Raw genomic sequence first — 22,792 nt, forward strand, 5'->3', positions numbered from 1 at the left:
GCAGGAAAGAGTTAATGCCAAATGAGTGAGCACAGTGAGTCCTGAAGTTCTCGGAACCCAGCAGGCAGGGGCTGCTCCAGGGACAACTGGGGGCAGAAATCTCACCTTAACCCTCCAAAGACATGGCATTTCCACGTGGGACAAGGAGGAACAGAGAGGGTTTTAAGGGGCAGAGTCAGGGATTGGAAAGGAAGACAGTGCCTTCTTTGGCCCCTGGGCGCAGTTTCTCTTTTCTAAACCTTCACAAAGCCGCCGGGCTGCTGCTGGCTGGTGTTCTCCAGCAGCCCCAGCCTTGCTCTCAGGGCGGCTCTCTCTCACGGCTCTGCAGAGTCGCCCTGGTCCTCAGCCAGTCTTGCCCTCATCAGTGCCAGGAGAAACTGGAGGATACTGGACACTGGCTGGGGCACTGCCAGCAAGTGCCAGGCTGTTGGCAGCTTAGATGGTTTCCTTGAGGGGCGAGACTCCCAGCTGCTGAAGAGAAACTTCTTCACCCTTCTCTTCTGCATCCTTCCTGGACAGGCGTTCTTTGACTCTGTTGAAATGAAAAGACAAATGACATAAAAAGGAGGTGATGAGGGGCAGGGGTGGTGAGCGTCATGGTCAAGGGTGTATTTGCTCCACATACAGGGGGTGTATCTCTGCTGTCCCAAAGTCCCCAAAGAAGGCGACCCATCCTCTTATCCCTGTGAGGAACCTCAGCAGGTGTCTCCCACCGTCCTGTCCACTCCCTCGCTCTCTCCTGAGGTCCACAGCCACCAGGGGCTGGCCTGGCTGCTATCATCCAGACTTGCAAAGGATGCCAAGTCAAAGAGTCTTCGGATGAGGACCTGAGGCCAGACACACACCCCAGCTCACACAGCTGGTGAACAGGGCACCAGGCTCAGCTCACTTTCTGCTTTTGGGCCGGGCTTGCCCAGGGACCAGGGGCACCAGTGAGACTCCGGGACTGGGCCCTGGCCCAGGTAGAGGTCAGTCGCTCAGGAAGCAGGGAGGGAGGAGTCAGGTGAGGATGAGGGCAATAGCCTCCTGGTAGCCCGAGGCTGCCCTCAGGGCTGCCTGGCCCTGACCATATCTGGTTCCGCTGTTTCCTATTCGAGTCTTTGAAATCATTGTGTTCTGACCTTCTGTTTATTTCGTCCTCCTCTTGCACAGACTAAGAACTACCTGTTTTTCTACTTAGTTTTTCTTATCTTCTTGTCTAAATCACTCACATGAAGTGAAGTGAAGTCACTCAGTCATATCCAACTCTTTGCGAACCCCCCCCGGACTGTAGCCCACTAGGCTTCTCCATCTTTGGGATTCTCCAGGCAAGAATACTGGAGTGGGTTGCCATTTCCTTCTCCAGGGGATCTTCCCGACCCAGGAATCAGACCCAGGTCTCCCGCATTGCAGGCAGACGCTTTTAACCTCTGAGCCACTCCTGTCCAGTTTCAGCTGGTTCCATTTTGAGAAATTTTTCCACGTTCAAAACATTTCATCAGTGTTTTTTTAATTTTTAATCCTTACCTATTCTATTTCTGATCTTTTAGTTCAATGGTTTAAGCCTTTGTGTGTGTGTGATCATGTCCTAACATAATCACAGAGAAACATTTTTCTTCTCGTTTTACTGTTCTGCATCTCTCTTTTCTGCCCATTAAGCCTCATTTTCCTGACTTCTGTCCCTTAGGGTCACTGAGGGACAGAAGCTTGTTGGTTTTGTTTGCTAAGTGCCTGTGGTGGGGAGTGAGAGGTGGTTCTCTCCAGTTCTGTCTAATAGATTCCTCTTCCCTTTCAAAGATGATTCCTAAAAACCCAGAGGCAGACATTCTCCACATTCAACTGCTGCAACGGGTAGGCTTGCTCAGTGTTATTTTTTAAACTCATCAAATGAGCAAAGACGACCAGAGGCAGCCTCTTCATGTAATCCATAGTCTTTTTTTTTTTTCTGGCCGTGGCTCACAGCTTGCAGCATCTTAGTTCCCTGACCAGGGATTGAACCCAGAGCACAGCAGTGAAAGTGTGGCATCCTAACCACTGGACCCCCAGGGAATTATCAATGGTCTTTTGATACTTTTTTTTAAGTATCTGAAATACAGTATAAAAATATATATGAGTATCTGAAATATAGTATGTATATATATACACACACACACAGTGATTAGGACTCCACGCTCTCAAGGTAAGCATTAAAAACATGCTTGGGTCAGCCATGCAGCTGGTGCTTACTATGGGTGGGAGGGCAGCAGGAGGTCCTAGCTGACCAAGACCTGGCCCTTGGCCTTGGTGGAAACCAGACCTCTGCTGAAAGGCTGAACTTTTCTCTCCACCCTTCACCTCTCCATGCCCCCACCAGTGGGAAGAGCTCCATGGAAGGTCACTGGTTGGACTTTCGGCACTTTCTCAGGCCGGGCTACCTCTCTTCCGGGTTTTCACGACACCTCACAAACTTAGGGGAGCTTCAGCTTCACCCAGATCCTTCCCTCACTTCTAGGCCTGGGAAATGGGAACTGGCATAATTGAATTCTTACAATGTTTTACACTGTGTGACTCATCTCTTTGATTACCAAGGAAAACCTGCTCAATGCAGATTATTTGGAGAAAAAAATTCTAAATATAAAGCAGCCAGGAAAAAAAATAAAATATCGCTTATGCTTTGAGACAACCACTGTCACCATTTTAATATACTTTTTTTCTCTTTTGAGTCTCTATTTCTTGACATAATTAGGAAAATATCCTAATTATAACACACTGTTTAACAGCATATTGTAAACATTCCCCATGCCTTTAAAAACCCCTCAACATAACATTTAACTAGTGCACAGTGTATCATAGGTTATCTAAATTGCTAGATATTTGGAGAGTTGACATTTTTTTCGGATACATTAAGCATGATGATGAATATCCTTGTAAATATACTTTGTCCACATTTCAGCTAATTTTTCTAGGGCAGAGTCTTGGAAATGTCATTGCTGCCTAGAAGCTTGTGGAAATTTTTCCAACTCATGGTCAGTAATGCCAAAGAAACTTCCAGAAAGCTTGCAGGAGTTTCCTCCTTGCTACCTGTACATCTCCTGCACTGAAAATGTTTCCTCAGTGAATATTTAAAACAGGACATCATATGGTTTTATTTGAATTTCTCTGATTATGACTGAGGTGGATATTTTTTCTCTGTTTACTTCCTACTGGCATTTCCTTCTTTGTGAATGTTCTATTCTTACATAAAAGGGCCTTTTTTTTAAAAAACAGAATTAGTCAACTGCTCTTTTGCTATGTTGCTCCAACAAACTAGGGCATAGACCCAACTGGGACTGAGCCCTGGACCATATCAGGCATTCAGATACTCTCAGAAACAGTATCTGGTCTCGTGATGAATGAAGGATCTTGAGGATGAGCAACTGGAACTTTAGAAACAGGCATTTTCTTTTCACCTTAACCTTTAACATCCTAGGCCTGTGACCGGCATTCATAAGTATCTGGTGAGATTCAAAACAGAAAAATAAGAGGGGCTGAGAAGTTCTGAATTCTTATTGTCTAAATGTCTGAAACTCCACTCGGCTGTCTCATCAGAAAGGCTGTCTCTTGCCTCTCCTTCCCCAACAAACCAGAACAAGTCCAGATGTTGCCATCTCATGTTTGGTTGGACAAGAACAGTCAAGAAGAACCCTGGACTGGTCAGTGAAGAAGCCCAGGCACTACTTCTATAATTTATAATATGCTGGTCAAGTCTAAATCTCCTCCTGGAGGCAGCCTCTTACCAGCCTGTCTACACTGTTGATTGAAAATTATAGATTTGTGGTCTGCATCTGGCTTACCAGATTACACAGGCTGGTTTGGGCTATGACCAACGGAATGGAAAAGACCCTTCAGCAAGCTTGTGCTTGGCCTCCCTGAGATTGAGACCCACATCCTGATGGCTTGTGATGGGGGAATGAATGGCATCCTGGGGGCCCTGAGGACCCTGGCAGATGCGCTGGGTGCCCTGGCCCTTCCCGATGTTGGCCTATATTTTCTTCCTCCTGCCACATTGTATCCTTTGAATTACGACAACCTTAAATACGTGTGCTTTGTGGAGTCATCTTAGTGCTTCCAATTATAAAATCCTGTGTAATTGCTGGAGTAGTGGAAGTCAAAGAGCAAAGGACCTACTCCAGCCTGAAAGGGACGCGACAACGGAATGCCATTTGTGATTCTGAACCCTACCTTCCTGCTCTATAGGACGTGGTTGGGGAGGACGTGAATGAGGTCTGAGGGTGAAATGGTAGTCACATAGCAACATTAACTTTCTGCGGTGTGTGGTGGCTGTATTGCGCTCATGCAGAAGAACACCCTTGGAAAAATTACACATGAACATATTTGAAAGAGATTTCAACAACGTTCTCTGTATGGTTCAGGAAAAAAAAGTTCTTTGTCCAACACTAGTACTTCTGTTTGAGACTGTTCCAAATCACACAAGCATGTGTGTATACATATATATATACAACTATAAAAATAAACAACAAAAGCAATACAAAATACGGGACTACTTTATCATGCTTAAGAGTACTTCTCGTACTGTGGCCATCACAAGCTCTTCCTCACCCCTGGGAGGAGGGGACTCCTGCTAGATCAGACCCAAACAGTAGATCGTTGTGAGGAAGAATCACTTGTTGTCAATTGCTATAAAAATCAAAATTATTTGGGGCAAATGGTGCCCCAAATTCAGTTGGTTCATAGCCAGAAACTAATACTGTAGTTTCATAATTAATTGTTCCTGGCAAGATCAAAGGAAAGTATATTACCTAAAACCAGAATTTCATTTGGCATTACTCAGATTTTTCTATAGCCAGGGCAAGCAAAATCTGATTTTAAAAATGCCCAGGCCAGACCATTACAGTGGGTTCTCTCTGTCATATTAGGGAAGGACATTTCCCCAGTTTCTCTTCCAAGTACCTGGGGCCCTCCGGCAACATCTCAGAGCACCTGCGAACAGGTTCCGGACTGGGTTATTGACAAATACTTACCAGCCCCTGGGATACCTGGACCTACACCTGCTCTGTGGGACGAGTAGGGGCTAAGAGCAAAAGGAAGAGTATTCCAGACAGGGACCCCTGGTGGTGGGCAGGGGTCGACCACGGGAGGGTGGGCAGGGACCAGATCCTGAGAGTTTTGTAAGGTTTCAATTTTATCCTCAGTGCAATAAAAAGCCAAGAAAAGGTTCTGAGGAGAGGAATGCTGTGGTTCTACTCATAGGATAAGTCCTTCACACAAGCACCTGTGTACAGAGGAAAGAGGAGAGGGGCAGGGAAGGATCTGAAGTTTTTGTGATTGTTCAGACAAAAGATGATGGTGGCCAGAAAAGTGGAGAGAGATGGACAGATTCAAAATATACTTTGGAGGTAGAATTGACAGGAAGTGTCAAGGTCTATATCCTTGATCTGTATGAATCCAGACTTTGTCCACAGCTCAGGGTAGAAATGGGATGTTTATGGTTTGAGTTATGGATCCCGCAAGGCTTACAGGATCTTAGTTCCCCAACCAGGGATTGAACCTGTGCCCCCTGCGGTGGAAGCGCAGAGTTCTAACACTGGACCACCTGAAAATTCCATGGGGGGTTATTTTTAAGGGATGCAAACACAGTCCACGCACACAGGCCTCTGGGCACAGATGGTTCGGCGGTGGAATCAAGCTAGACCCACAGAGGTCCCCTGGCACCCTAAAACTGAAGCTCATCACGGAGCCCTTGGTGGTGAGAAATGCCTCAAGAAGCCACACAAGTCCCCTCTGGCTCTTATTTTAGAAACGTTGTCAAGGACATCCCGGTCCGCTCACACAGTGATCTCCCTGAGAAGACGCGTTAGAGACACGTCTTCCAGTGCTAGCTGCTGAGAAAAACCTCCCTTTCTGGGAGGAACTGGTGTTCCTCGTCCTCTATGAAAAGAGTCATCAATGAGGGGTGTCCCTTTCTGCTGCCAGAAAGCTTAGAGCCCAAGTGGAAAGCCGGCGGACAACCTTGTGGGCTGGTCTCTGCTTCAAACAGGGGCACCTCTTCCTCCGGCTAAACATCTGCCACTGCTCTGCCGCGTTTCACTTCAACTCGTCCTACTTTTCCTGGTCTATAGGTTGTTCTTATTTCTGTTTCACCGTTCGCTGTGGAAAGATGGAGGCGGGCAGAACGCTGGTCTCTTGGGCTCTGTTGTTGCCACCAGGCCACGTGTTAGCAGCATGTGGAGGACCCGCACTTGTCTCTGCTGCCCACCCGACTGTGCCCAGAGGCCCCTCACCTCCTCTCCATCGCCTCGATGGTCTCCACCAGGGGCACGTTGCGTGTCTCAGCCAGGAAGCAGACGGCCAGCCCGGCCAGGATCGAGGGGGCCCCGAAGCCCACGGGCGGCAGGACGGCGCTGAACTCCCCGAGCATGGTGAGCAGCGGGGCCACGAGGCCCCCGAGCCGGGCGTTGACCGAGGCAAAGCCCATTCCCATCTGCCTGTGAGAGCAGTGGGGCCGGGTTAGCCGCTGTGGCCTGGACGCCCGGAGGGCCCGGCGCGCCGGGTCCTGGGTGTTGGGGGCAAAGCAGAATGGAGAGCGGGTCCTGCATCAGCAAGCCCAGCAGGTGCCAGCCTGGAGTGAGGTCCTCCCAGTTTGGGGCCAGCACCCTTGCCTACCGCCTCACCTGCCCCCAGGCCCCCACCTGATCTCCGTAGGGTACAGCTCTCCCGTGAACAGGTACACACAGATGAAGGAGCTGGCCAGGCAGCCTTTGCCCAGTGCCGCCTGGGCTGTGCGCAGGCTCTGCATATCTGGGGGACAGGGGGACAGAGTTGCAGGGGGAGCCCAGAGCCCTAAAGGGGGCAGGGAGGCACAGCAAGGTGGGGCTGGAGGGGGAGGGACTCCTGGGGAGGAGGGTGGATGAGGCTCAGAGCCTGCAGAGGGAGAAAGGAGGCAGAGCCCCAGGAGCAGAGGCTCAGGTTGCAGAACATGGAGGGGAGGACGGGGGCTTTCTACCTCCCAGGACACAGAAGTCTGCACATTGCCCTTCTCTGCCCTCTGCCTCCTTCCTGCCTTATTCCATCTCTCATCAGTCCTTCTGGGGAGGCAGGCCAAGCTGCAGAGTTAGGCCTGGGTTCCAACCCCTGCTCTGACTCAGCTGGGTGACCTGGCCACTGCGACTCAACCTCTCTGAGCCTCCCTGTCCTCATCTGTAAAATGAGGAAAAAGTGCTCAGCGTCATTGAAAGTTTGCTGTTACCATGATTATTCATCATGCAGTTGGTTATAAACAGCAAAATTCCAATGACAAGCCCAACATCAGGGTGATGGTCAAAGAAATTATGACACGTCCTCTGGATTTGGGGGCAGCTCCCGCTGCACTCAGGAGTCAGGAGAGGTTTTATAGAACACCCACACCTGGGCCCTGCTCCATCTCCAGTACATCAAAGCCTCTTGGGGCTGGTTCAAGTTTGGGTATTTTTAGAAGACCCCCCCAGGGGAGTCTGATGTGCAGCTAGAGTTGAAAAACACCAATCAGGTTAAATACTAAATAGTATAAAAAATTAGGGTTATGAAACATTTGCATTAATGTGGAAAAGCAAATTTGTTTTACAACAAATAGTGAAAAGAGATATATGTTTTATATAGATAACTATGTACAATATATACACATATTATCCTATTTATAGTATTATATATATATTTATCTCAATTGTGTCAAGTACAAAATCTATGAATAGGAAAAAAAGATTGGAAGAAAATAAGTCAAAATTTCAATAGTAATAATCTATCGATTCTACCATTCCCTCGCGGCTCAAACAATAAAGAATCTGCCTGCAATGCAGGAGACCTGGGTTCAGTCCCTGGAATGGAAGATGCCCTGGACTAGGGATGGCAACCCACTCCAGTATTCTTGCCTAGAGAATCCCATGGACAGAGGAGCCTGGTGGCTATAGTTCATGGTGGTCGCAAAGAGTCAGACACGATTGGGCCACTAACACACACACACATCTATTCTCAGGGAAGGAACTGAAGGACAGAGAAAGCAAACAACCTGCCCAAGGCCGTAGTGGCAGAACTGGGGGTCACAGCTGGGCCCTTGGCTTTGCTCGGGTCTCTGATACGCAAGTCTGGCTTCTTGCTGTGATCACTGGACTAAATACTGAGGTTTGGGTCCCTCTCTTTGAGACTGGTTGCCTTGGCCTGGAGCCCATGGGCTTTGGGAGTTTTCAAAGGTCTCCAGATTGGTGATGATTGCAGCCACCTTTGCAAACTACTGTTTCAGATCCACCTGGTGGAAGTTCAGACCGTCAAGTGCCTAGCCAGGCTCCAGAGGGACATGCCACCCCGCCCTCTGCCTCTCCAGCTCATCTTAGTGAAGTGAAAAGTGACAGTATTAGTTGCTCAGTTGTGTCCAACTCTTTGTGACACCATGGACTATAGCCACCAAGCTCCTCTCTCCATGGAATTCTCCAGGCAAGAATATTAGAGTGGATAGCTATTCCACTCGGGAGTGGATCTTCCCAACCCAGGGATCAAACCCAGGTCTTGTACATTGCAGGCAGATTCTTTACTATCTGAGTCACCGGGGAAGCCCTGGTGTTCTTATCCATCGTTCTAATCTCTCTGCCAAGACAGTAAAGGCTCTCAGGGCAAAGACTCACGTCCTTTGTAGATTCTCCACTGTGATACTATCAGTAGGTCCTAGTGCTTATTAAAAACTCCAGTAGTCTGTAGTCACTTTCTTTCCAGATCCAGAATATCCCTCAGCCTTGTTCCCGCACAGTGTCTGTTTGCCCCTCAAACCCTCAACCCCAAAGGCAGAAGCAGGCAGCTCACCTTCCGGCACAAACATGTTCGAGATCACCATGAGGCCGGCCAGGATGAGGAAGGAGGCCACTGTGGCCCGGCGGCCCACGTAAATCATGGTGGTGGTGGCCACCAGCATGGCCGGGATGTCTATGATGCCAAACAGGACCTGTACCAGATACACGCTGAGCCCAAACTTCTGCAGGTCCATGGCCAGGCCGTAGTAAGCCAGGGAGTTGGAGAACCTGGCAGAGGAGGCAGACAGCCCTGCTTCAGCCCAGAGCTCACTGTCCTGGATCTGAGAAGGGCACCCAAGGGTGAATGGCATAGGACTCCTCTGCTGCTCTCCCACCAAAATATTCCCAGAACCTGACTACATAAGTGGGGAGCGAAAATGCCCCGGCTTGGCAGGACACTTCCTTCTGATCTCCTAAGCCTCTGATTTTGGCCTTCGAGCCCATGTCCCTCCATCCACATCCCTTCCCAGCCACCCTGAGTCCAGCCAGCATCATTCCAGCCCCTCCATCTCCAGGCTTCAGTGGCTGATCTGATCTGGACAGGACATCAAGAATTAGAGGGAGGTTCAAGAAAAAGCTTGTGACCGTTTAATATGGCTTGTCTCGAAACTTCTGTAAATCCTATGTTTTGTTAAAATATTTTTGTTATTAAAAAAAAAAAAAGAATTGGAGTGAGGGACATCCCCGGTGATCCAGTGATTAGGACTCAATCCCTGGCTGGGGAGCTAAGATCTCGGGGTTCACAGCCAAACTGACTGCACTGGCCTGGAGTTCCAACACTTGGGGTCTCCACAGAAGCTTACAAGATCCCTGAGACAGTGTCTCAAAGAGTTACTTGTACATCCATGTTTACAGCAGTGTCATTCACAATAGCCAAAAGGTGGAAGCAAGCCAGGTGTCCATCAACAGCAAGTGGTCTACACATGCAATGACTCAGCCCGAAAAAGGCAGAGATTCTGACCATGCTACAGCACAAATGGACCTTGAGGACATTATACTAAGTGAGATAAGCCACTCACAAAAAGATTAGTATCGTATGATTCCACTTACGGGAGGCCCCTAGAGTGGTCGAGTTCACAGACATGGAGGGCAGAATGCTGGTTGCCAGAGGTTGGGGGGGAGCAGGAATGGAGGAGATATTGTTTAATAAGTACAGAGTTTCAGTGTCGAAAGATGAAAAGAGTTCTGCTGATGGTGGTACAACAATGTGGTAGGTATGCAACACAGCTGAACCGCACAGTTACAAATGGTTAGGAAGCTGTGACTTCCCTGGTGCTCCAGTGGTATAGATTCCGCACTTCCACTGGAGGGGGCACAGACTTGATCGTTGGAAACTAAGATCCAATTTGCCACGTGACATGGCCAAAAAAAATGCTTAAGATGCTAAAGTTTCTGTTATGTGTATTTTATGACACTTTCTGGATGTGAAACAAAAGAAAATATCCCTGAGGAAGGGGCTTGAGATGGGCCCTCATGACCCACCTGCATAGGTCTTGTTTCTCTGTAGGACATGCTGGCACAGACCCAGGAGTGTAGGGAGATGGGAAGTGGAAAAACAGAAAGTGGCAGTGGGCTCTCTCCTACCAGGGCCCAGCATCAGCCCCCAAACCTCTTACTGAGAAATTCCTGCCATCCCTCCCGGTTATCCCCAGCCGTGTGAGTCAGTGAAGATGGAGAAAAGGAGAACAGACTTCAGGAAAAGGTGACAGTCATTCTTGTGGGCACTATTGACAATAGCCAAGACATGGAAGCAACCTAAATGTCCATGGACAGATGAATGGATAAAGAAGTGGTAGGACTTCCCTGGTGGTGCAGGGGTTAAGAATCCACCTGCCAATGCAGGGGACGTGGGTTCGATCCCCGGCCCAGGAAGATTCCACATGCTGTGGAGCAACTGAGCCTGAGTGTCATATACTAAACCCACGTGCCCTAGAGCCCGCTATCTACAAGAGAAGCCACAGCAGAGAGAAGCCGTGAGCCACAACTAGAGGGGAGCCCCAGCTCTCCGAAACTGGAGAAAGCCGCTGCAGCAATGAAGACTCAGTGCAGCCAAAAAAAAAAAAAAAAAAAGAATGTATAAATAAATTTTTAAAAATAAAATAAAGAAGATGTGGTATATTTATACAGCGGAATATTACTCAGCCACAAAAAAGAATTCAATAATGCCATTTGCAGGAACATGGAAGGACCTAGAGTTTATCACATCAAGTGAAGTGAGACATAGGAAGATAAATATCATTTGATATCACTTGTATGTGGAATCTAATGATACAAATGAGTTTATATATGGAACAGAAAGACCCACAGACATAGAAAAGAAACTCACAGTTTTTATAGGGAAAAGCGGAGGAATTTGAGATTAACATATCGAGTCTGAGAGAACTCCGGGAGTTGGTGATGGACAGGGAGGCCTGGCGTGCTGCGATTCATGGGGTCGCAAAGAGTCGGACACGACTGAGCGACTGAACTAACTAACTATATACCTACTATAGACAAAATAGATAACCAACAAAGACTACCATACAGCACAGGGAACTATGCTCAATATTTTGTAATAAACTATAAGGGAAAAGAATCTGGAAAAAAATAGATAAGAAACTAACACAACATTGTAAATCAGCTATGTACTTCAGTTTAAAAAATAAGAGAGAAAAATGATGGATTTTTCTGGGTGAACCTGACCTAGTCATGCTGCTGCTGCTGCTAAGTCGCTCCAGTCGTGTCCGACTCTGTGCGACCCCATACACGGCAGCCCACCAGGCCCCCCTGTCCCTGGGATTCTCCAGGCAAGAACACCGGAGTGGGTTGCCATTTCCTTCTCCAATGCATGAAAGTGAAAAGTGAAAGTGAAGTCGCTCAGTCGTCTCTGACTCTCAGTGACCCCATGGACTGCAGCCCTCCAGGCTCCTCAGTCCAAGGGATTCTCCAGGCAAGAGTACTGGAGTGGGGTGCCATTGCCTTCTCCAGAAATCCTTTAATTCTGGATATAGAGGTCAAAGGTGGGGAAGTCAGAGACTCGAAATGTGAGAAGGATTTGCTGTGATGGAAATCCTCCCTTGAGATGGAGGTGGCCATATGGTAAGAATATAAATGGCCTCAATGACCTGAGAGAGTGGCCCTTGGCTAACAACTAGTGGAGAAATGAACATGTCAGTCCCACAACAACAAAGAACATGTCAGTCCCACAACAACAAAGAACGCAGCCAACAATTTGAATGAATCTGAAAGTGAATTCTTCCCGTGCAGCCTGCCCACCATCTTCATTTCAGCCTTGTAAGGAAATCCTGAAGCGAGAACTCAACCATGTTATGCCTGGACTTCTGACCTACGCAACTAGAAGCACATAAAGGGGTATAGTGTGGAATCTAAAATATGACACAAAGGAGCTAATCTATGAAATAGAAACAGACTCACAGATGTAGGGAACAGACTTGTGGTTGCCATGGGGGAAGAGAAGAGGGGGAGGTTGGACTGGGAGTTTGGGATTAGCAGATCCAAACTGTTACATACAGGATGGATAAACAGCAAGGTCCTACGGAATGGCACAGGGAACTATATTCAATATCTTGTGATAAACCATAGTGGAAAAGAACATGAAAAAGAATGTATATATATATGTAATATAACAGTCACTTTGCTGTACAGTAGAAACTAACACACCATTATAAATCACTGTAAACCAACTATCCTTCAACAAATAAACTTTTAAAAAATGGTATTGTTTTAAGGGCTGTTCAAGAGAGACAGGACATATGTACACCTATGGCTGATTCATGTTGATGTTTGACAGAAAACAACAAAATTCTGGAAAGCAATTATCCTTTAATTAAAAAAAAATAAATTTTAAAAAGGGGGAAACTGTTGCTTAAAAGACGTTAGTTTATTGAACCTGGGTATTTCTTAAGACTTCAAATGTACTTCTGTATCATTAATATTTCATTAAAGAAACTCAATTAATAAAAAAATGGTATTGTTTTCAGCTGTTATGGTCATTTGTTACATAGCAGCATGAAACTAATACAGCATATGAAACCTAAAGTGATTGTTGAGAGGGTTGAGGGACACCCAGTCAAAAATTAACTGGTTTCCATTCATATCCTTTGCTCAATAACACGTTTGCTCAACTGGGGATTAGAAAGTGGGGAATATAAGGAGTGGCCTGTGAAGACGTGAGCGCCCCAGCTGAAAGTCTTCCCAGAACCTGGGTCCTGAGGAGCCCTCTGGCTGCCCAGGCCCAGAACGGCCTCACAGGCAACACTTTTGGAGCAGAAGCCCTCTGAATGCTCAGTGCAGGGGACAACCCCACATTTGCAGGGCACAGGGTCACAAGTGTTTTTCCAGAGTGGGGAACTTCCCAGAATCCCCTGGAGGCATATTAGGATGCAACCAGGGGTATTTCATTCAAGTTGCCTGGCTGATTTCAGTCGGTGCCCCAGCTGGGTGAGACCCATCTCCAGATGTGGGTACCCTAGGTCAGCAGGGGTATCTTATGCACGACCTTAGGTCTTAGCAACCAGCAGGGGCCCAGAGGACCCTGGACACTCAGAAGACATGGGAAAAAGCATGGGGAACAGGACTGACTTCACAAGACCCTTCTGTGCATTGCATTAACTGTTTGAGAGTTTGTCAGTGGGGACACTGGCGTGTCCTGGGCTTGGGTCAAAGTCCTGGCCAGGAGCCCAATACCTACCAGACCACCATGAGACAGCACGTGACTTTACAGATGGCTGGGGTTCGGAAGAGGTCCAAGACTGAGTTGGAGGGGCGACCAGTTGCAAACTCACTCTGGATGTAGGAGCTCAACACCTGGGTGAGGAAAGTCTGATCAGGGGAAGGCGGGATCTGCGATCCTATTCCCAGGGGAGGGCCAAGGTCTCGAGCCCTGGCAGGATGGTTGACCCTTGTCTCCTCCCCAGGCTGGTTCCAGGACTCTGAGGTGAAGCAGAGGCTCCAACCTGAGTCCCAGGGCGCCTGGGCTGCTCACTGATTAGGCTGAAATAACCAGGGGCACCCTCAGGCCCCACTCCTGGCATCAACTCTGAGACGGTCTCAGCCAGTGGTTAAGAAGGCAGGTTCCCAGGGGTTCTGCCACCTCCTATTGTGTTTTCTTAAGCAGATTGCCCAAGTTATTATTTCCCTGTCTGTTCCCTCTGGATCCAAAGGGTTGGGTGACTTGGTAATCCAAGCATCAGATTCCTCATCTTTAAAAGTGAGGCATTAGGAAATCCCCTGGTGGTTCGGTGATTAGGACTCGGCACTTTCACTGCCATGGCCCCAGTTCAATCTCTGGTTGGGGAACTGAGATCCTGCAAGCTGCACAGAGCAGCCAACAAAAAAAAAAGTGAGGCATTAAATGAGATTGTGTATGGAAATCCCTTAGCATGGTATCAAGCAACTGGCTAGATAAATGTGTTTATTTCTAATCAATGGTAGCTATCTTATCATAAATGGTATGCATGGTAAATGGTACTTTTATTATTGATTATTTGATAATTTCATTTTAGGATTTTTATTTTATGGAATTTTTGGCTAAATGTGAATGGGTTATTTCCCCATCAAAGCAGTGAAATGATTTACCCCAGATCACACAGCCATTCTATGGTTAAACATCTTCGTCTCACTGGAGCGCTTCCCACTCTATTTATTCTCAGCCTGTTCACCTGGATGGTGAGTCCTGGCAAGTCACCAAATCCTAGCACATCTCGAGGCTGCCAGCAAGACTGAAAACTGCTGCTCCTCGAACTCACACCAGACCTGCCTACCTCCTTGGTCAGCCTTTCCCCTTCCTCCTTTCTCCCGTTCATCGCAGCCACCTTCCGCAGGTTCCTCAGAGCTGCCTGGGTCTTGCCATGGAGGAGGAGCCATCGAGACGACTCTGGCAGCCACCTGGGACCGAGAGAAGGATGGAGAAGGAGAGGCATGTAAACGGCCACCATGACGGCCTGTGATGGCCACTGGGGCCCTGAACGGGCAGGGTGGCACTCGAGCCATTCCTCAAACCAGAGCTCACCCTCTTTCACCTTCCAGACCCCAGAGAAAAGGAAAAACCCTTGCTGTCAGCAGAATCGGGAAAACTGGGGGACACGCGGCCTCTCTCGAAGCACATCTTTCAGAGAATCTCTACAGTGTATTTAGAGACAACATGGGCCTTCCGGTGTCCACAGATCTGGTTTTGAAACTGGTTCTGACCCCAGTAAATGGCTTTTTTGTTTGTTTTCCTTTGGTTGTTTGTTGTAGTTAATTTTCTTTTTTTTCTTAAAATTTTTGCTGGAGTATAGTTGATTTATAATGTTGTGCTACTCTCTGCTATAACAGCAAAGTGAAACAGTCACACATATACCTAAATCCCCAATTTTTTAGATTCTCTTCCCATATAGGTCATTGTAGAGTACTGAGTAGAGTTCTCTATGCTCTATAGTAGGTCCTTATTGGTTATCTACTTTATATATGAAAAAAGAGTGAAAGCATGTTGCTCAGTCGTGTCCGACTCTTTGCAATCCCATGGACTGCAGCCTGCCAGGCTTCTCTGTCTATAGAATTCTCTAGATATGAATGCTGGAGTGGGTAGCCTTTTCCTTCTCCAGGGACCCTTCCCGACCCAGGGATTGAACCTGGGTCTCCTGCACTGCAAGCATATTCCTTACCATCTGAACCACCAGGAAGCCCTAACTTATATATAGTAGTGTGTTTATGTCAATCCCAGTCTCTCCCCGTATGTGGCTTTGAAGAAGTCATGGATCCACCTGGGCTGCCTCAGAGATCCTCCTATAAAATTCCCTGGGGTTGCTGTGAGGCGCAAAGGAGCTGATGAAGGCAAAGCTCTCGGTGTGTTCTGGAGCCCCTCAGTAATGTAAGGGGTCCTAGCCTGAACCTGCCCACAGCCATGCATGGTCCTCGTGAGCCCATGTCCTCACTCCTGCATGTCCCCACCACGTCCCCCAAATTCCAGTCGCTGCCCACCCCAAGGCTCCCCCAGGGACAGGTGAGGGCCCGGCTATGCAGGTGCTCTGCCCCAGCCCTCTCTGCTCAGGACGTACCAAGAGTAGAGGAAAAAGACGAGGAAGGGGACAGAGACCGCAAACTGCAGCCACCGCCAAGGGCGGATCAGGTACGCCACGCCCGCCAGGATGAGCTGACCGGAGGTGAACGAGTACCCCAGCAAGATCCCCGCCACGGTCCGGCCCCGGGTGGGCATCCACTCCACGACTGCGGAGAAAACCACGCCAGGCTCAGCGGGGCTCATTGCTCACGTGGGTGTTTAATTCAAGCCTCCCCCACTTTAGAATGACCCTGTGGCAGCTGGAAATCATTCCAGAGAGGCATTGAGCACACCAGAGACGTCCCAACCTCAGTCCTTACCCTTAGACAAATGCCAGGTGGACTCAAGAGCTTCACGTAGAGCTTCCCTGGTGGTCCAGGGTTAGGAATCCACCTTGCAAGGGAGGGGACACAGGTTCGATTCCTGGTCCAGGAAGATTCTACATGCCATGGGGCAACTAAGCCTGTGCACCACAAGTACTGAAGCCTGAGCCTGAAGCCTTTGCTCCGCCATAAGAGAAGCCGCTTCAGTGAGAAGCCAGCACACTGCGACTAGAGCATTGCCCCCAAACTAGAGAAGGTCCCTGCGCAGCAACAAAGACCCAGCACAGCCAAAAATAAATAAATACATATTAAAAAGGAGCTAAATATAACAATAAAAGCATAACAATATTAGAAGAAACCATGCTAGATGTCTTTTCAATCTTAGAGTCAGGAAAGACTTTTCCAAGAATGTCACAAAACCCAGAAACAACAAAAGGGAAGGCCAACAAAGAGCTTCATAAAAATAAGAAGTCTTTGCTTAAAAAAAAAAAAATACCCATTGTAAGCAGAGTCATAACTTCAGCAAAAAAGACAGGAAAAAAAAATACCATTTCAAATAATAGTCAAAGGGTGAATTTCCCTAATCTGGGAAGAATTCTTACAGATCAATAGGAAAACAACTAACACGCCAAAAGGAAAATCGGGCAAAGGCTGTGAACGGTTGGTTGAAAAGGGAATATAATGACTCTTAATTGCACGTGTGTTTGTCTGTGTTAGTTGCTCAGTCGTGTCCGACTCTTTGTGACCTTGTGGACTATATATAGCCTGCCAGGCTCCTCTGTCCATGGAATTCTCCAGGCAAGAATACTGGAGTGGGTTGCCATTCCCTTCTCTAGGGGATCTTTCTGACCCAGGGATTGAATGAACCTGGGTCTCTTGCATTGTAGGCAGATTCTTTATCATCTGAGCCACCAGGGAAGCCCCTCTTAATTACATGCTTTTTTGCAAATAGCAAATAGCAAAATGATTTAAATGTCCATCCGTGGGGGCCTGGTGACATAGAGCAGGCACACTCTCACGAAGCAACCAGAATAAACAGAAGAGGATGCTGCTTTCAGGCAGCAGCCAGCTCGTGTGTCCAGTCCATTGGCAAACCCTTCTCCCCGTAGACAGAACCTCAGAGCCTAACTGCGCCTTCCTGCCTCCCCCTGCGCTAACCCCGGCTCACTCCAGCCTCGCCTCTTGCCAGGTGACCGGATGAGCCTCGGACTGGCCTTCCTGTTCCTGTCCTCAAGCCGGATGCAGCCTGAGCGGTCCTGGCCGACGCCAAGTGGGACCAAGTCAGGCCTGTCCTCAGCTCAGGACCCTCCAGAGGCTGCCCCCTTGCTCAGAGTCAAAGCCAACGTCCTTCAGGGCCAGCAGGTCTAAGGATCTGCCGCTGTCGTCCCAGCCCGTTTGTCACCCACCTCAGCCCTGTCCAGCCACGAGGCCCTCCTTGCTCTTGAGTCTACTAGACACTCTCTCCCCTCAGGGCCTTTGTCTGGAACGTTCTCGCCCGGTGGCCACAGGTCCCCTTCCCTCACCCCCCTCAAGCTTTGGTCCAAGTGACCCCTTCTCAGCGAGGCCTGCCCTGAGCCAATAAAGCTGCAGGCTCTCTCCACCTCAGGCCGCCGCCGCCCGGCCCCCTCGCCCGGCCGCTCTCATCCCCTTTCTGGGCTTTAGTTTTCCTCTGTAGCGCTTATCACTTTCTAACACACTACACAGTCTGCTTCTTTGTGTTGTTTATCTGTCTTCTTGCAGGAGAACACGGGCTCTACAGAGCAGGATATACTTGTTCACCATCTCGCACACCTAGTCGTGTGTGTGTGTGTGTTGTGTGTGTGTGTGTGTGTTCGTGTGTGTGTGTGTGTGTTCGTGTGTGTGTGTAGGGATGTGTGCATATGGTGCATGTCTTGTGGTTAGGAGTGTGTATGGTGCGTGTGTAACGGTTAGGAGCATGTGTGTGTGTCTGTATGTAGGAGTATGTGTGTATGGGTGTGTGTATGTGTAGAGGTGTACACATTGTTGTGTGTACAATATACACATTATATATTGTGCAGGGGTGGGTGTTGTGGTCAGAAGTGTGCATGTGTGTATGTCAGGATGTGTGTATATGGGGGGGGTGTGTGTGTGTGTGTGTAGGCATGTGTATTATACAGGTGATTCTAGCAGGAGATGGATTTTGGACAACTGTTTCTGCCTTTCGATTCCACGAGCCATGGCTGGACGCCCACCCTGCAGGATGAGGCGGGTGGGCTGGGGTTTGCTGAGGTCCCACCGTGAGCTCAGCACCCTTCAATGTCCGGATGTGGGGAGGAGAGGTGACCAGAGTGTGACCTGGAGCATCCTAGTTCTCCAGCCCCAAGATTCCCCACTACCCTGGGATAAAAGACCCCAACAAACCAAGTAATTAGAGGCAGGGGCGGGCCTGCGTCCAGGGTGGGCTTCCTCTGCCCACACGGCTCTCTGCCACAGCCACTGGAACCAGCCTGGAATGACGACTGACCCTGTCACTGTGGGGTGGGGACATTCCCACCTGGCACCCAGGAGGCCAGGCCGCCAGAGGCCCCAAGGGGAAGCCTCGCCTCTTTTGGATCCACATACTTTCAGGATGCCTGCCACCCACCCCGGGGACCCCTGTGTCTCATCTCGTTTCCATGCCCCCACACTAAGCCCCACAGGAGCCTGGCACACAGTAGGTCCTTAGTAAGTGGTTATTGCTGACTAATTCACAAAAGAAGGGAACCCAGTCCTTTCAGCTCACAGACAGGCAAATCTCAACCCAGGGTCCCCGGCTTGCTGCTGGCAGGCCCCGCTGAGAACCCAGGTCTCCTGAGAACCCTGGTGGGAGGCTGTGAGTTGAGGTCACCGGATGAGAATCCCACCACAAGGAAATGGGAAAGATGCCCACCAGTGGGGCTGCCACTGCCCTCCTGCCCCTGCCAGCCCCCTCCCCTCCAGTCCCCTCCATGGCTGGACTCACCCAGAGAGAGAGAGTTTAGGATGATGCCGGAGAAGGTCATGCCCATCAGGAATCGGCAGAAGCAGTAGGTGCCAAAGGAGCTGAAGTACGCTGTGGCTGCCCCCGAAACTGCCAACTGCAGGTATGACCAGACCAGGGGGGCCTTGCGGCCCAGCCTGAGCCCGGCCATGGGCACAGGGTTAGGGTTCTGAGGTGGCAGCAGCTTCCCCCACGGCTGTCGTGGAGGGAGGATGAGAGGAAGCTACTTACCCTCACCCACTACCCCCCAGTTTGAAAGCCACTCATCCTAAGCGAAGCGCACTTGCTGGGGCCCAGGCCCCAGCAGAGGCCGGGGAGGGAGAACATGGTGTGGAAGGAGAGCGGGAATGAAGAGACACCTTCCCACCTTTGTTCTTTCGCTCAAGGAGAATTCTAGCTCCCGACCAAGCCCCCTCTCTCCCAGGATTTGGGGGAAGGCAGAGATTCTGCAGAGGCCCAGAAGCTGGTGCGGAGGGTTATGAGAGGGTCCCCTGAGTGACTTCCTGGCAGGGGGTAGCCCTTGAAGCAGAACTCATGGGGGTGTGAGCCCTTGAGGGGGCCCAGGCTGATGGGAGCAGGACCCTAGGGGCCGGTCTTCATTTGGATTGGTCATTTTGCGGGGGCCAGGGTGAGGTGGGGCTTGTTATACCATAAAGGAGTCCAAGGCCAGGGAAACAGGGCCTTGGCATTGCTTCATTTGTAAGTGAGGGTCCGGGGCTGGAGCCCCAGCTTGGTCAGGTGGGCAGCATCTCTTGCTCACACACCGCACGTTACACTCATTCATTTCATCACTCATTCATTGATTCTGTTGCACAGATGTCCATTGATGACCTCTAAGGGGTAGGTCTGAGCTGGGGGCAAAGAAGATGCTATGCATAAGATATAGGCTCATACAGAGAAAGACCCAATGTGTGATGACACAGGGCGACAGGGGCTACAACAGGGCCACCCACGAGGCGGCTGAGCCACACAGCACAGTCCAGGGTGTGGGTCTGCAGTCCTGGAGACCCAAGAGCCTGAAGATTGTGAGGAGGGGCTGTGGGGCGGGGAGAGGAGGGGGGAGGGAGAGAGAAGGGGAGGCGAAGCAGGGAGGGAAGGGAAAGAGGACGGAGGAGGGAAGGATGCCAGCTCCATCAGGGCAGCGGTGTGCGCTGCGCTTCGGGGCGTCTCTGTACCCTCAGGGGCCCTTATGGTCAGCAGTGGCTCACCCACACAGTGGGGTGCAGCCTGGATGTAGGCAGGATGGGATAGCTGTCTGAAGCAATGCGCAGAGGCCTCGAATGAAGTAAAATCTTGATAGAGAACCATGTGTGGGCTACGCCAGCGTTTGTATGAGAAAGGGGGATGGAGCACGTGTGCGTGCTCTCTCGCACTATTGTTGCTCGGTGGCCCTGTCGTGCCCGACTCTTTGTGACCCCCCAGACGGCAGCTCACCCAGCCTTGGATTGTATAAAACCATAAAACATCTCTGTGAGGTACACAGAAACCAGGCTGCCCTAGAGGAATTACTGGAGTGCAGGGCAGAGGGGAGAACGCTGCCCTGCATACCCACTTGTACCTTCTGGAATTTTGAACCATGTGAATGTATTATATGTATTATAATAAATTATATAATACAACATATAATACATACATCTACTTTAAAATATATATTTTAAATACATTAAAATACATATTATTTTAAAATTTAGTTTAAAATAAACTTTAATAAAGAAAAGTTAATGAAGAGACTGGGGAGACCCTCACCCCCAAAGGCTCACCTGTCTGCAATACTGCCAAACACAGCGGCGCCTGCCAGCACCCCAGCCATGTAGACGGACTGAGCCAGGTCACGGAGGGTGCGGGCCTCACACACCAGGTCCCACTGCGGGGAAGGGAAGGATGCTCCAGCCTCGGCCTGGGGTGCAGCCCCCACCAACCCCGCAGCCCCTGGCCCCACCTGACCTCCGTCACGATGGTGGACGGGAAGACACTGCGGTCGTAGACCCAGCCGTCCTTGCAGCCCTCCGTGGCTGCCCCGTGGACAGAGGCGTTAGGGCTCAGGAGGGCCCACTGAGGCCGTGTGAAGCGCCGGCATGGCTCGGGGAGCCCGAGCGGGTCCAGGGGTACGGTGGCTTTCAGCCAGGCCCCCGAGCCATAGATGGCGGCCGCGCTGTGGTTGGCGGGGCTCTGGCAGTGGTGGGGGGGCACGGCGGCCGTGAAGTTCTGCAGGAAGTTGTGGCAGGCCAGCAGGCTGCAGGGAAGCAGCAGCAGGGCCGTGGAGACGAGCTGGAAGCGACCCACACCACCCAGGGTGTCCAGCAGGTCTGTGAAGGCCATGGCTCTGGGCCCGACCTGAGGCCCAGGTGTGGGGCCTTAAGTAAAGGTGCTGGGCCCTGGGAGGTGGAGGAACGGGCCGGGGTTAGGACCGCAGATGGCCCGTGTCCGGAACTCACAAGAGTCCAGTTACACCTCACAGGAGGCCTGGGGCGTCCCCACATCTGCAAGTTCCCCTACTGCCAAGCCCTTTCTCCTCGTTTCTCCTAATCTCTCACCTCCCGGGTTAGAAAAGCGGGAGGTCCCAGGGGGCTGCCTCACAGCCCCCTGCCCAGATCTGCAGGCCCAGGCCCCTGCCCACGGCCCTCATGGGGGGACCCCAGCAGTAAACGCGGCACCATCGTCACCCTCCCCTTTTCTCTGGAGGCCGCTGAGGCATCCTCAGGAGCCCAATTCCAGCCTCAGCACACGGGATCCAGGCCTGTCACCGGTCTCCCCTGAGGCCAGAGCCTTAAAAGCTTGGAGATCACGTAAGGGGGTGCCAGCAATTACTGCTGCTTGCCTCTCCCCCATTTTCCTGGAAGTCGGGGGCTGCGCAGGAGATACTCAGAAAAAAAGTCCTTTAAAAATGCCCAAATAGGGCAACCAAGAGGAAGGCCTGCTCTCCCTGCCTCCACCCCAGGCACCCTCAGGCTGGAGGTGGGTGGAGTAGGGCCTCTGCGCTTGGGCACCCACAGTGTCCCAGCCTCTCATCAAAGGAAACCCACTACCGAGAACCAAGAGGGTGGGGCCCTCCACCTGCCGCCTCTCACAAACCAGCCCTGGTGCCCAGGAAATGACGGGCCACTCTCCTTACTGATGAGACCCAGCAGACAGGCCCAGGGACTCCCAAAGGCAAAATACAGATTCCAGGCCCCATCTGCCACTCGGGGCTCCGCCTGGGGCTTCCAGGGCCAAGGGCAGTCCCCACCCCCCACCTGGCTCCATCAGTTTCTGCCCTGCAGGTGCTGCCCTAGTTTGCGGTTCTCCCCTTGCAGCACTGGTCCCAGCCCCTCCTCTACCCCCAACTCAACCTCCTCTTATCCCTGGTAAGAAGAGCCTGGATCCTTAGGGCCGGAACAGCTTATATAAACCACAGGTGTCTGGGTCACAGGGCAACTCCCCTCCCCCAGCCTCAAGAAGAGTTCCAGGAGGCTCTGTGCTCTGGGGAGCTTCCTGGGGGTCAGGCTGGTGCTAAGTAGGGCTTTGGGTCTCAGCCAGAGCCTTGTGTTCCCTGCAGAATGCGCAGGGAATGAAGGGGTCAGGGCTCAGAGGAGGGGGGCACGGAGGACCAGCAGGGCCATGTGGGACCTCAGCAGTGTGGCCCCACCCCCGCCCTGCCCCCCCAACAGATGCCTAGGACTCCAGCAGAGGTGCCAGCCAC

The 22,792-nt window shown here is 50.6% G+C and overlaps 1 protein-coding gene across 1 annotated transcript; it reads right to left on the minus strand.

Annotated features, from left to right (window-relative positions):
• Window positions 1-435: 435 nt before the first annotated feature.
• LOC138084795 (solute carrier family 22 member 20-like) lies at window positions 436-21,432 on the minus strand. The gene is made up of 10 exons (XM_068979200.1): window positions 21,058-21,432; window positions 20,874-20,977; window positions 19,096-19,250; window positions 15,809-15,977; window positions 14,534-14,657; window positions 13,462-13,577; window positions 8,785-8,999; window positions 6,648-6,756; window positions 6,240-6,443; window positions 436-532 (listed from the first exon to the last, which is right to left on the minus strand). Exons 1-10 carry the CDS (start codon window positions 21,430-21,432, stop codon window positions 436-438), a joined length of 1,668 nt encoding a protein of 555 aa, XP_068835301.1.
• Window positions 21,433-22,792: the final 1,360 nt, after the last annotated feature.

The sequence above is a fragment of the Capricornis sumatraensis genome, chromosome 8 (genome assembly GCF_032405125.1).
Source record: "Capricornis sumatraensis isolate serow.1 chromosome 8, serow.2, whole genome shotgun sequence".
NCBI lineage: Eukaryota > Metazoa > Chordata > Mammalia > Artiodactyla > Bovidae > Capricornis > Capricornis sumatraensis.